This window comes from Nanorana parkeri, unplaced genomic scaffold (genome assembly GCF_000935625.1).
Source record: "Nanorana parkeri isolate BGI_ZX_2015 unplaced genomic scaffold, ASM93562v1 scaffold264, whole genome shotgun sequence".
Taxonomy (NCBI): domain Eukaryota; kingdom Metazoa; phylum Chordata; class Amphibia; order Anura; family Dicroglossidae; genus Nanorana; species Nanorana parkeri.
This window is the reverse complement of record NW_017306532.1, coordinates 136,819-148,928: the sequence shown is the minus strand read 5'-3', so window position 1 is coordinate 148,928 and position 12,110 is coordinate 136,819. Positions and strand designations below refer to the sequence as shown.

At 43.3% G+C, this 12,110-nt stretch overlaps 1 protein-coding gene across 2 annotated transcripts in view; it reads right to left on the bottom strand.

The window, feature by feature from the left end:
- Nucleotides 1-12,110, bottom strand: part of DESI2 (desumoylating isopeptidase 2) — a 19,772-nt gene extending 7,662 nt beyond the window's left edge. Inside the window, exons 1-3 of one of the 2 annotated variants that reach the window (XM_018557059.1) lie at nucleotides 12,011-12,110; nucleotides 3,254-3,326; nucleotides 1,761-1,854 (exon numbers count right to left, since the gene is read on the bottom strand). In XM_018557059.1, the coding sequence (XP_018412561.1) occupies nucleotides 1,761-1,854; nucleotides 3,254-3,326; nucleotides 12,011-12,049 (206 nt within the window). In that variant the 5' untranslated portion in view covers nucleotides 12,050-12,110. The remainder of the gene's footprint in view (nucleotides 1-1,760; nucleotides 1,855-3,253; nucleotides 3,327-12,010) is intronic. The other variant, XM_018557060.1, reaches the window with a different exon arrangement.

The following is a 12,110-nucleotide window of genomic DNA, read 5'->3' as shown; positions in this document are numbered from 1 at the left end:
GCGCTGTTTTCTTTATTTTATTTTCTTCTCCACATTATTATTATTTTTATTGTCGGGGGCTTGAGATATTTCAGGGGTCTAAACAGACCCCAGACATTTACCTATTGAAACAGAAAAAGATTGACACATTCCTCATTCTCTTTTCTGCAGCCCCAGCACTCAATGAATGAACAAACTGGAGAACTCAGTACAGAGGCTTCCTGTCCATTCATAAACTGAGGAGGCTTAGTACTCTCCCCAGTTATCAATGGAGAGGAAGCCTCTGTACTGAGTGCTCCTGTTCATTCATAAACTGGGCACATAGTGAGCTTACCGTGTCTCCACTTATGAACAAGAAGTGATGTAAGCACTTCCTGTTCATGCATAACTGGGGACCCATACCATGTCCTCAATTATTTCCAAACACTGGAGTGATTAGCACTGGGTAGTGAACAGTACAGGATCAGTAAGCATTACAAATATTTACCGATCCTCCACTCTATCTGAACCAGCCATCAGGTACATCTGATCACACCATCCAATCACTCTTTTTGCAACAATGGGCCAAAAGGAAGATGACCCACTCCACTGTTAAATGAAAAAACCCAGACTATAATTATCTAAAAAGCATACTTACTAGCCACACCGCATCTGGGAGTACCTAGTACAGGCGAGACCAAAATTGAGCTTTTTTTTGGCAAGTGACATCAGTTCTACGTTCATGGTCAAAAAAAAAAAATGAAGCTTTCGAAGAAAAGAACATTGTACATACTGTGAAACATGGAGGTTTGGGGTTACTTTCCTGCTTCTGGCACAGGGTGCCTTGAATCTGTGCAGGGCACAATGTAACCTCAACAATATAAAGGACTTCTGGAGCGAAAAGTGTCAAAAAAAGCTGTCTTAGTCACAGGTAATGGGTCCTCCAACAGGAAACGAGCCAAAAAACACACAGCTAAATGCCCCAAAGAATGGATAATAAAACATTTAACTATTCTGAAATGGCCTTCTATAAGTTCTGAGCTGAATCAAATCAAACATCCATGGAAAGAGCTGAAATATGCAGTCTGGAGAAAGCTAGAGCGGTCTCAAGAAGTGTGGGACAAACTACCTGTAGGCAGGTACAGAAGTCTCACTGAGGGCTACAGAAATCACTTGTTTGTATCAATTGCCTCTAAAGATTGTGCAGCAAAATATTAGGTTAGGGATTTCAACAGTTTTGACCTTGCAATTGTTTTATTATTTAATATATGTTGAATTAAAAATCAAAGGCAAAGTCTGACTATGAAATATACAAATGGATGCCAATTGCTTGGTTTCTAATTATTTCAGAGAAAATTGAGGGACCTTTTTTATGCACAGGTACAAACAAATTTGTCCACGGCTGTATAATCTGAATAGAAGTAAATCTATAGAGAATAACAACTTAATAATTATATATAGATAGATAGATAGATAGATATCCCAATTGCTGGCAGAATGGGCAGCAGAATTGTAATCATCGTTGCCCTATTGTAGCAGGTATGGGAAAGATTGTGTGATCTACTTTACAAACCATGCACAGGAAAGAAAGAACAGTTTGAGTACTTTTTCAGCTGCGTATTTAGCTTGGTTCTGACTTGCTTCTATTTACCTTATGTTGTCTATGCATACTCGTGGTGCAATTCAGACTAATGTCAGGAGAAAAGTCAATCACATTTTATACTTATATTACTAGAATGCATGATGCCTTCATAATAACACGCAGTTAAAGATACTAGAGATAGGTAAAACATTCAACTTACTTAAATTTAAATGTGTCTCCCAATTCTGTAGAATCCCCAGGAGTGATCTCAAAGACACCAGAGAATGGATACGGGTGACCTCCATATGCAAATTCTGATGGTGTAAAGAAAAAAAAAAAAAAAAGGATGTATGTGAAAATAGAACAACCCAACAGTGGAAGTCCCGCAACATTGCAGCGCATCAATCTCCTGCTGTTTTTTTTGCTTTTGATGAAAACAGGGTATTAAAGTGTAGAACAAAGCTATAGAGCAGTGACCTATCATTTAACCACACACATTGTGTGTCTCTCTGTTGGGTGGAATTACAAGTAAATCTGACAGAACGAACGGTGTCCATTCCAGGACGGGTTATCAACCAAGAAATGTTGGTAGCCATTCATGGGCTTCCACCATTAGAGCCCATCGCTTCTCGGCCTTTTGGCTAAGATCAAGTGTAGTATCTGTTCTTATCAGTTTTCGGTGGGGAAAAGAACCGTCCTTGCGGGGGATGGTTACTTAGTACTCGCTGGAGTGAAAAAGAGCGTGTGGGGTGGCTTCCTGTGAGAGGGGAACCGCTCAGTACATGGCTTTCTGACTGAACAGATGCGAAGCTTGGTCTGGCTGGAGGGTTGGGGGCGGCAGAAGCCCGTGGTGTTGTCCCAGGGGTGCTCAGAAAGTCACTTGGGTATGGGACCCCACATGACTCACTGTAGCACTCGGTCACACACCATATTGCTTTTTCTGCACAACGCCTCTTGGACAGGCCTTATGGCTAGTCCGGGGCAATATTTTTGCACTTCCGGCCCCTAAGGCCTGTCAGCGTGATGCACTGGCACTTTAGATTTATTTATGCACTCTATGCACGTTTGGCACTTTTTTATTTTTAAATTTGACCCACAGATGCGAAAGGTGCAGGTTTCTTCGGGGCCTTTTCCTGACGCTGGGAGGAGATTCTGTGGGGGGTTCTCTGTCTCCTCCCACCCAGGAAGGGGGTCTCTCTTAGGGAGAGCCCCCTTGCCAAGTACTGTGGGGGACCTGTTTCGGCAGGTCCCCAAAGGAAATGGACCATCGGCCTTCGGGTTGGTGGTCCAAAGTATCTCAACCCCTGTCAGGAGCCTTGCGCCCCGGGGGGGTCGGGAAGTAGGTCCCTTCTTTGGAAGGACCTTGCACCCTTGTGCACGTTTTTGTGTGCTGTGATTTCACGGTTCACTTTTTTTTGTTCACAGGGGGAAGTTTGTTTAGATGCACGTCCACAGGCTTCGAAAAAAAAGAAATTAGAGCCCATTTCCACCTTTGTAAGCAATAAGCATTTATTGTTGTAATGTAGAGGTGCAGTAATGGTGCCAAACAACCACCTGTCAGATTTGGCCATCACCATGGATGGCCATCCTGTACAATGCTATATCCAGCTTAAAAGGAACACAAACCATATTTATCTGCAAACCATACAAAAGAAGTACAGACAGTAGCCTGTCTCACCCACTGCCCCTTGCCCTAGGTAATATATACCATACCTCTACCATACACCTGAATACCAGAGTGGAAGACGCCAATTCCCAAGGATGATGTGTACTCATTGATCCAGTACTAAAAACAAAGAAAAAAAATGTTTTGGATATAAAAATCAGTAGTTGTGTTATTAAACACAATAGTCTGATTTCACATATGACAACATGCAAACTCACCTCAACAAAATAAAAAAAACATTTTACATCTCAGATGAAAATTAAGTTATCAGACAATAAAATCCAAAGCAAGTGGAAACACACAGTAAACAATGCTATTTAATGGGCTAAACTTCTTGCTTACCATAGTGCCAGCACCTTTCTGAACAACATTAACAACATTTTTAAATAAAGCTTTTTTTTGCCATTACATACCTTATTCTACCAGCAGTACTCTAGCCCCATGTCATCACTGGGTTTCTGTACGTCTCTATGCAATGCAAGCAGATCATGATTGGCAGAATGCTATAGATACAGGTGAAACTCGAATAATAAGAATATCGTGCAAAAGTAATTGCAGTAAGTGCTGCAAAAGGGGCCCAAACCAAGTAGCATGCTTGTACTTTTCAGAGGTCCGATATTGTTCTATGTACAATCCTTGTTATATTGATTGCATGTAATCTACTTTTTTGAGGTTGTGGATTTGGGGTTCTTGGGGTTTTCATGAGCTGTAAGCCATAATCATCACAATTATGACAAATCACGGCTTGAATTATCTTGCTTTGCATGTAATGAGTCTATCTCATATATTAGTTTCACCTTTTAAGTTGCATTAGTGAAATAAATGAACTTTGCACAATATTCTATTCGAGTTTCACCTGTACAATAGCTTGCTGAAAAACATCACAGCACCCTGACTCAGTACTTATATCAACAGCCTGTATACAAGCAGCTGGCTGTCTCTTGGGAGGAGCTATGCAAACATCTAAATGCCTTGATGGGTGAATGTTAGTCCAGAGGAGTGGGCCTTCCTAGGTAGGCTGCATTTGCACCCACATGTGATACTTGCCCTCCAAGGTTAAAAGAACAGTAAGGCACAGTATGCAAAGGATGAAAGTGCTAGATGATACAGGACATCCTCCAGCCATGAAATGAGGCAGTTTGTATACTATGAGAAGTTCTGTCAGACAAAGAGAACTGGCTACGGGAACGTGTCCAGAGGGTATCTGTAAATGGCACCTTTTCAGACTGGGCTAGTGTAATGAGCGGTGTGCCTCAGGGTTCTGTGCTGGGTCCCATATTGTTCAACTTATTTATTAATGACATCGGGGAGGGTGTTAACAGCGATATTTCCGTGTTTGCGGATGACACCAAAATTGGGAGGGTAATAGACACGGACTTAGACATTATAACATTACAGGAGGACCTGGATAAAATAGGGGAGTGGGCATTAATGTGGCAGATGAGGTTTAATGTCGATAAATGCAAAGTAATGCACTTTGGAATTAAAAATAAACAAATGGGTTATACAATTATGGGTATGCCGCTAGGGAAGTCAGAAATGGAGAAGGATTTGGGGGTCATTGTAGACCACAAACTGAAAGGTAGTTTGCAGTGCCAGGCTGCTGTAAACAAAGCTAGCAGGGTCTTGTCCTGTATTAAAAAGGGGATGTATTGCAGGGACAAGTCTATAATTTTGCCACTTTATAGATCATTGGTTCGACCTCATCTGGAGTACGCGGTCCAGTTCTGGTCACCAGTACTAAGAAAAGATGTCCTTGAGTTGGAAAAAGTCCAGCGGAGGGCAACCAAACTAATTAGGGGTATGGAGGACCAGAGCTACGAGACAAGGCTACTAAATTTAAACATGTTCACATTAGAGGTGAGGAGATTAAGGGGGGATATGATTTCCATGTACAAAATGTTTAATGGTGGTAGCAACATTAGCGATAAACTGTTTAAAATTAACTCCGTTACAAAAACTAGAGGCCATCACCTAAAATTGGTGGAAAAAAAATTCCAGCACAAGGGGCGAAGGGGGTTCTTCACAGTAAGATCAGTTAGGGTCTGGAACTCACTGCCACAGGCGGTGATTTCAGCAAATAATGTGGAATTGTTCAAGAAACTTTTGGACGATTTCTTAAGGGACCGTAATATACAGGGGTACAGGTACTCCTAGAATGAGATCCTAATAGGTTGGACTTGATGGACTAATGTCTTTATTCAACCTCAAATACTATGTAACTATGTAAAGAATTTGGAGTACAGCCGAGTACCTCTACAACCATGCAAGACAGGGACAAGTTAAGGCAAGGGTGCAGCTTTAAAAGTAATTTTAGGGAAGGGTTCAGGAACCAGTCTGTTCAATCCACAGGGGTGTTGACATAAAAACAAAACAAAAACGAAAACAAAAACGACCTGTCCAAGGACTAAAGCAGGGGCCCAATCTATTTGTCCTGATACAATATATAATTTTAACCCAAACCGCATTTATCTGTGCCAAGAACGCTTCTCATTGGTCAGTGCGGTCAGGTGGGGGCCAGATTTGAGCCGGTAATTCCATTTTCTGGAATAACTTGAGAAAGTGAACTTACCCTTTAGGGCTAGTTCACACCAGAACTGCGTGCGTCTACGCAGGTGCAATGTGATGCGTTTTTTTTGCTTAAAATTGGATTTCCGGTGCGTTCCATTCCATTTGCATGTGTTCCGGTGCAATCTGATGCAGCTAAAATAGGGCAAGCGGTATTTTTTCTGACTGCATCGGAACGGACCAGCTAAATGCTGATTTGGCAGGAAGTTGGCTTCCTGAAAATCAGGAAGTTGGGTCACTACCTGCCGCCCAGCTTCCCGATTGGCCAGGAAGCCGACTCCAAGCCGTTTGGCCAGCTCAATGATGATTGCTCAGGAACCTGGCACATTAGGAAGCCAGCTCCATGGTGTTTGGCCGGGAAGCTGGGTGGCGAGTCATTACCCGCTGTCCGGCTTCCTGACTGACCGTAAAGTCAGCTCCATGTTCCATCGTGCACTGCCGGTCAGAGGAAATCTCCCTCTGACTGAAAGTTACAGTATTGGGGGTAAGTATCGGAGCATTTGGGCAAGTAAGAGTACTTAAATACTTGGAATCGGCTACGATACTAGTACCGGCACATCCCTACTTATGTTAATTGTAAGTTTTATTTTAAAAGGTACACATTTTATGGATACAAAGTAAAAAATTACTATTCACCCAGTCGCTTCATCAGGAAGCCTCGATATCAACAGTTTCCAAATTTCCCCATCTATTGCTGCTGTAACCAGTGAAGGCTTCTGGTTTTGTTTCTGATTTGCAATCAGATTATGTTCATTTTTATCCTAAAGGCTTCCATTAGAACAATAAGTAGTCCAGGGTGGGGTTCCCATGACACTCTGGAAAACCAATAAAAAGAACTTACTAGCTCATCTAAGTCCTCATACTCACAGTCATCACCAGTTCATAAAATGAGCTTGTAAAACAATAGCAGAAGATTTCCTAAAGTCCTCCACAACTGAAAAATATTCCTTCCTTCTACATAAAGAAAGCATAGATGCGTGATTTGGCCAAGATGCTGCCATTGACCTACCTGAGTGAGCTGTAAAGGCCAACTGGTCCACTATTTCCCAGTGAACCATATGCTATGCAGACAGCCATTGTAATTTAGTCATTCCCTCATTTTTTTTTTTACTGAATTTTTGACACATTCACTGTCGGGAAAATGCTCTTATTAAAAGGAACATCTTATCTGCCTTTAGTAAATCAACTCCAATGTGTAGGCAGTGGTGGTGCAGAATGACCTCAGGTTTTAGTCATTCAGAAAGAATGAAGACCGAAGCCATTCTGTGCCTATACTGCTGCCTAGGGAATGACTATTCATGGCCGGGGTGAAGCGGTACAGAATTACCTCGACATTCAGTCAATCTGAATGAATGACTTTGTATATAGTACACATCTCAACTCCCGTGTACATGAGGCCTTAACAAGGAGCACTGCAACGCAGCTAATGCAGAGAAGTACACAAGGGCTCATCATGCTCCTTGCCTCAAGGTCATGCAGGCCATGGAATCGGATCTTGCAAGCCACTGGAGGAAGTATTGACTTCAAAAAAAGGACACAATAGCCTTGATATGTGTCAGTGGTGAGATAAAGCAAAGACATCTCTACTTTGCTCTTCATATGCTAGTTCTGATTGTAATTACTCTGTTTAGCTCATTGGCTGATACCTCCATCTTACCACCATCTTAGGAAGCAGAATTTGACAGGAAGAAACCCAAAAGGACTTTTTTTCCCCCACCTTTTCAGTTTTTTTAATAATGTGGAGGACAGCTTTATTTCTTTATTAACTTTTTTTTTTTAATTATATTTCTTTTACTCAATTAATTATAGCACACTGATTTATTGACACAATTTATAAAGATATATTTTACTTCACACATTTTGGTTTTACACACTTTAAAGCCTTTAGCGCTACACTATTAATTGATTATCCCATTTGAGGCGCACTGCCTAAGTTTCAGCAGCTTCTGGCTTTGTTCGACTTCCTTTTTTCGATTTGGATCCAGAAGCGCAGGTTTTCTTGTTTTATATTTATTTTACTGTTTGGAGTTTTGGGGAAATATCAGGGGTCGAAACAGAACCCCGATATTTCCCTTTTTAAAAATAAAAAAAAGATTGAGGACACCCCTCAATCTCTTTTCTGCAGCTCTTGTACTCAACAAACAGGAGGCACTCGGTACAGAGGCTTCCTGTTCATTCAGTTACTATCATCTCCGTTATGAATTGACAGGAAGCCTCTGTACTGAGCTGCTTCCTGTTCATTTATAAAGTGAGCAGACAGTAAATATTTACTATGTCCCCATTCAGAATGAACAGGAAGTGATGTAGAGCACGTCCTGGCCATTCATAACAGTGACATAATAATCACTAATCCTCAGTTGTTGAAAAACACTTAGTGATCAGTACTGATCATTCACTGTTTGTTCTGCACAGGAAAAGGTCAATAAATTGACATTGATTGATCCACCTCAACATTCTGAGCTGCTCCATGCCCTCCCGCCTGTCACCGATGCTATCCCTGCACTACCCTGACAGCCGGTGTCTCCTCCCCGCTGGGTGCCAGCTGCAACGGTCTGGTTCCCCTCCGATCTCCGCTGATAGAGGCGGGGGGAGAGAGAGCAGCGGGGATCACAGGGGACACAGACCACAGCGAGGTCCCAGCCAGCAGTGTATTTAGGTTTTGTGCTGCCCTAGGCAAGACTAAACTTGCCCCCCCCATATAAATTTGTCCCACACCTTCATGTTTAAGACATTTTGCATAACCTGTCAGTCGCTGGATACAGTTTCTGACAGGTTGCGCTACTAGCGTAGCAAGGAAGCCGGAGTCTCAGGTGGGCTGTAAAGGATATCTGGTGGGCTCTGCAGGCTAAGACCACCATAGACCCTGCAGCGCCCACCACACAGCATAGGACAGGAGGTTTGCGGGAGCTCTCCGCACTGCTGGGCACCGGTTGCAGGGGCCTGTGTCCCCTCCGATCCCCACTGGGAGCAGCAGGGTTTGGAGGGGAAACAGAATCTATGAGACACCAGCTCCCCAGAGAGGAGGGAAGCAGGGGGATCCAGATCAACTAAATCGATAATGAGAAAACGGTTCTCATTATTGATTAGTTGTTTCAGCCCTACTTATTTTCATAAAATATGCTGCACTGCAGCACCGCATTTGCAGAAACAGGTGCAGATCTTGTCCAGACATGGTGTGAATAGGCCCTAAATAAGGACTGAGAGCTCTTGAGAAGAGTATTGAGACATGTTTTCAAGAAGCCATGTGCAGCACCCTGTAAGCATAACAGTTATTTATGATAGACAGTGCTTTAGCAAAGTAAATGCCATCCAGTTAGGGTTTATGTCTGCTTTAATTATTTTTTCACTTGTTTTCAGGCTGATCAAATCATGAGCTTCTTCTCTGCCACTGGGAGATACTTCATGATTCAGAGAAGAGCACCAAAATATGACATCAGCTCTGTTCTCTGAATCATGGGCATCAATTAAAATATCCTGGAGCTGGGCTTTAGGGAAATAATTGTGGCTACCCCGCACTGCAAAGGTTAAGTACTTGTTTTGGTCTATGGAGGAAAATAAAGAAAAAATATACTCACCTGAACCTTGGTCCTATCAGGCTGCTAGACCGGCCCCTGCTGCTCTTTTTCCCCAGGGCTCCGGCGGACTAAGGACCCATTACGTCATCACATCTAACCCAGATCTATTAGATGTGAGGACACACTACTGCCGGAGCGAAGTGGGAGAGGGGCGAGCGGTCACTGCCACAGGACTGAGTGTATATTCATTATTTTTGCTCCTAGACCAAAACGACCAGTTAACCCTTGCAGTGAAGGGGTAGCCCTACTGCAAGGGTCCATTTTAAAAGTATCTGGGGTTCTTCTTTAAACCTGTTGACAGGAAAGACAACTACAACCTATGAGGCTGCAGGGCGCATGTGCAAAGCTGAAAAGGACATCCCAGCATTTGCTTTTCTGTGAAAACTAAATTGCCGATTTGCTGGGCGAATATCAACAGCTTCTGTGTCAGAAGGCGAGAATGTTTTTACCTTAAAAGATTAGAGCCAGAAAACATTGTTTACATTTTCTTTCTAATCATGCACTTATTTCCTCTACCCCCTAGTGATTAATCCCAAATCGTTTTAAACTATTTCTACTGGTGGCACAAACACCATTGTTGCTGTCCTTGGAGTTGTAAAGGGTTTGCTCTCCTCTCAATTTAGTTGGTCCCGTCAGCATTGGCTCCTTTGCCTTGCAGAGTTCTATGGAGCAATCCTTGCATGCACTCTTTCAGCTGGTAAAAGAGCCGAGTATATGTTTTGTATGTCAATATGAACACACAGCACCATCGTAAGCCGCCCCCTGCTTTCTCCTCCTCCAACCTAATTATGGACAGCTGCTCTGTGCCTTGTAACCTGAAACTGATTGTGCACCCCCTGAGAGGAGATTTAGGGACGCTGCACTGAGGGACCTGCATCCAGCAGCACTGGGGAGTAGTAAATAGAAGTTTTTGTGCACTTATATGTAGCAAACAATATGCTGGGGAATGCTTCCTTGGATGAATAGATCGCATGCAGGTACAAAAGTTGTAACGTTTAATACTGTTTCACACCATTTTGTTGAGCTGCTTTTTTCAGCACACAGCCGCACATGAATGGTCTATACATGTGTGGTGGTGTGCAGAAAAATGCATCTCAACAGTTCGTTCACTAAAATGGCCTATTTTTGGCTGGTTGCAAGCCTGCAGCTTGCTAAAATGCTCCACTTTAGTGTGCAGTTGGAATCTTCTGCGTGGAGGCGGTGTGCAGCAGTGCCTTGCATTATGACATAAGGCACAACTACCCATGGCACTGTTTGTTACCCTGTTTTTTTTTCTAACTTTATTGGCAGGGTACAAAGTGGACACTCCATTGAAAGGAGTGTCCACTTTGTAATTCTATTTTCTAGTGCCATGCAGTTAGTTACCTGTGGAAAAAATGTACCATGTCTATATTTTTCTACACATTACACCAGCATTATGGTATGAACAGGGGACATAGAAATAATTGTTTTCTATGTGCCCTTGCAGTGATTGGCATTGATTGGGGTTTTTTTTTTAGCACCGCACATGGTGTAACTAAGCCTTCACAAGCATTTAGGGCTCTTTCACACCAGTTGCAGTGACTGGCTTCTTCTGCATGGGATCAATGTCGTCAGTGTTGCCTTTCCTGTCAACAGGTTTAAAGAAGAACCCCAGATACTTTTAAAATGAACCCTTGCAGTAGGGTTACCCCTGCACTGCAAGGGTTAACTGGTCGTTTTGGTCTAGGAGCAAAAATAATGAATATACACTCAGTCCTGTGGCAGTGACCACTCTCCCACTTTGCTCCGGCTGTAGTGTGTCCTCACGTCTAATAGATCTGGGTTAGACGTGATGACGTAATGGGTCCTTAGTGCGCCGGAGCCCTGGGGAAAAAAATCCGCGCGGGGAGGGGGCGGTCTAACAGCCAGATAGGACCAAGGTTCTGCAAGACCCCACAGAAAAAAAATCAGCACCACACCTCGCCCTTAATGGAGTGTGTACCTCTGCCACCCTGCCTTACACATCACAGTATGTGCGGGCATTTTTTTCCTTGTGCCTGGAGTCGGGCTTCAATTACCTTGCCAGGAGTTCAGCTTTAAAGAATAAAAAGTAAAGTACACTTAGAAATGTTTCTATCCCACCCCTGACCTAAACATTCCCACCTTCTCCCTCTACAGATCTGTGCTTACCAAGATCCGCTGGCCGCACCTGTAAAGTACAGCCCTATAGTCCACTTTGGGGCCTTTTGCCTATAGCCAGGAGAGGGAGGTTGAGAGTGCTGGATGTCAAAACACAGCAGGGCAGCGGCCCTCGGATCTCCATAAATATAGATCTGCGGAGGGGGAGGGTGGGATCAATTAGGTAAGTGGGGAAACATGAAAAAAAAAGAAGTGCAAGTATTCTTTAACAAATCACCAATATACAGCTTTCGACAGCAAGCTGAATAGAAAACAGGTCAACATTATCAAGACTTGGCTCAATCGCAAACAGTAAAAAAGGAAGGCCAAGCATTCCAATCACCAATCAGAAAGAATATTGCCCCCAAATAAAGTAAACGAGTAGAAAAATTCCCATATGAGGAAATACCATGAAGAGAGCACACAGACAATAGGAGTGAAGTGCACACAACGTGTTCATGATAGAAGAGACAGAGAGAAAGGTGCACAGAGGTGGGGGAGCTGCTCCTCCTATATACTCACCATGTCATATACATTAAGGATCACAGGCTGGTTGGCCATCTCTCCTCATGCACCCTCCGGAGCGGCCCCCTACCCCCGGGGCAGCTCACCCCTAGAAGCA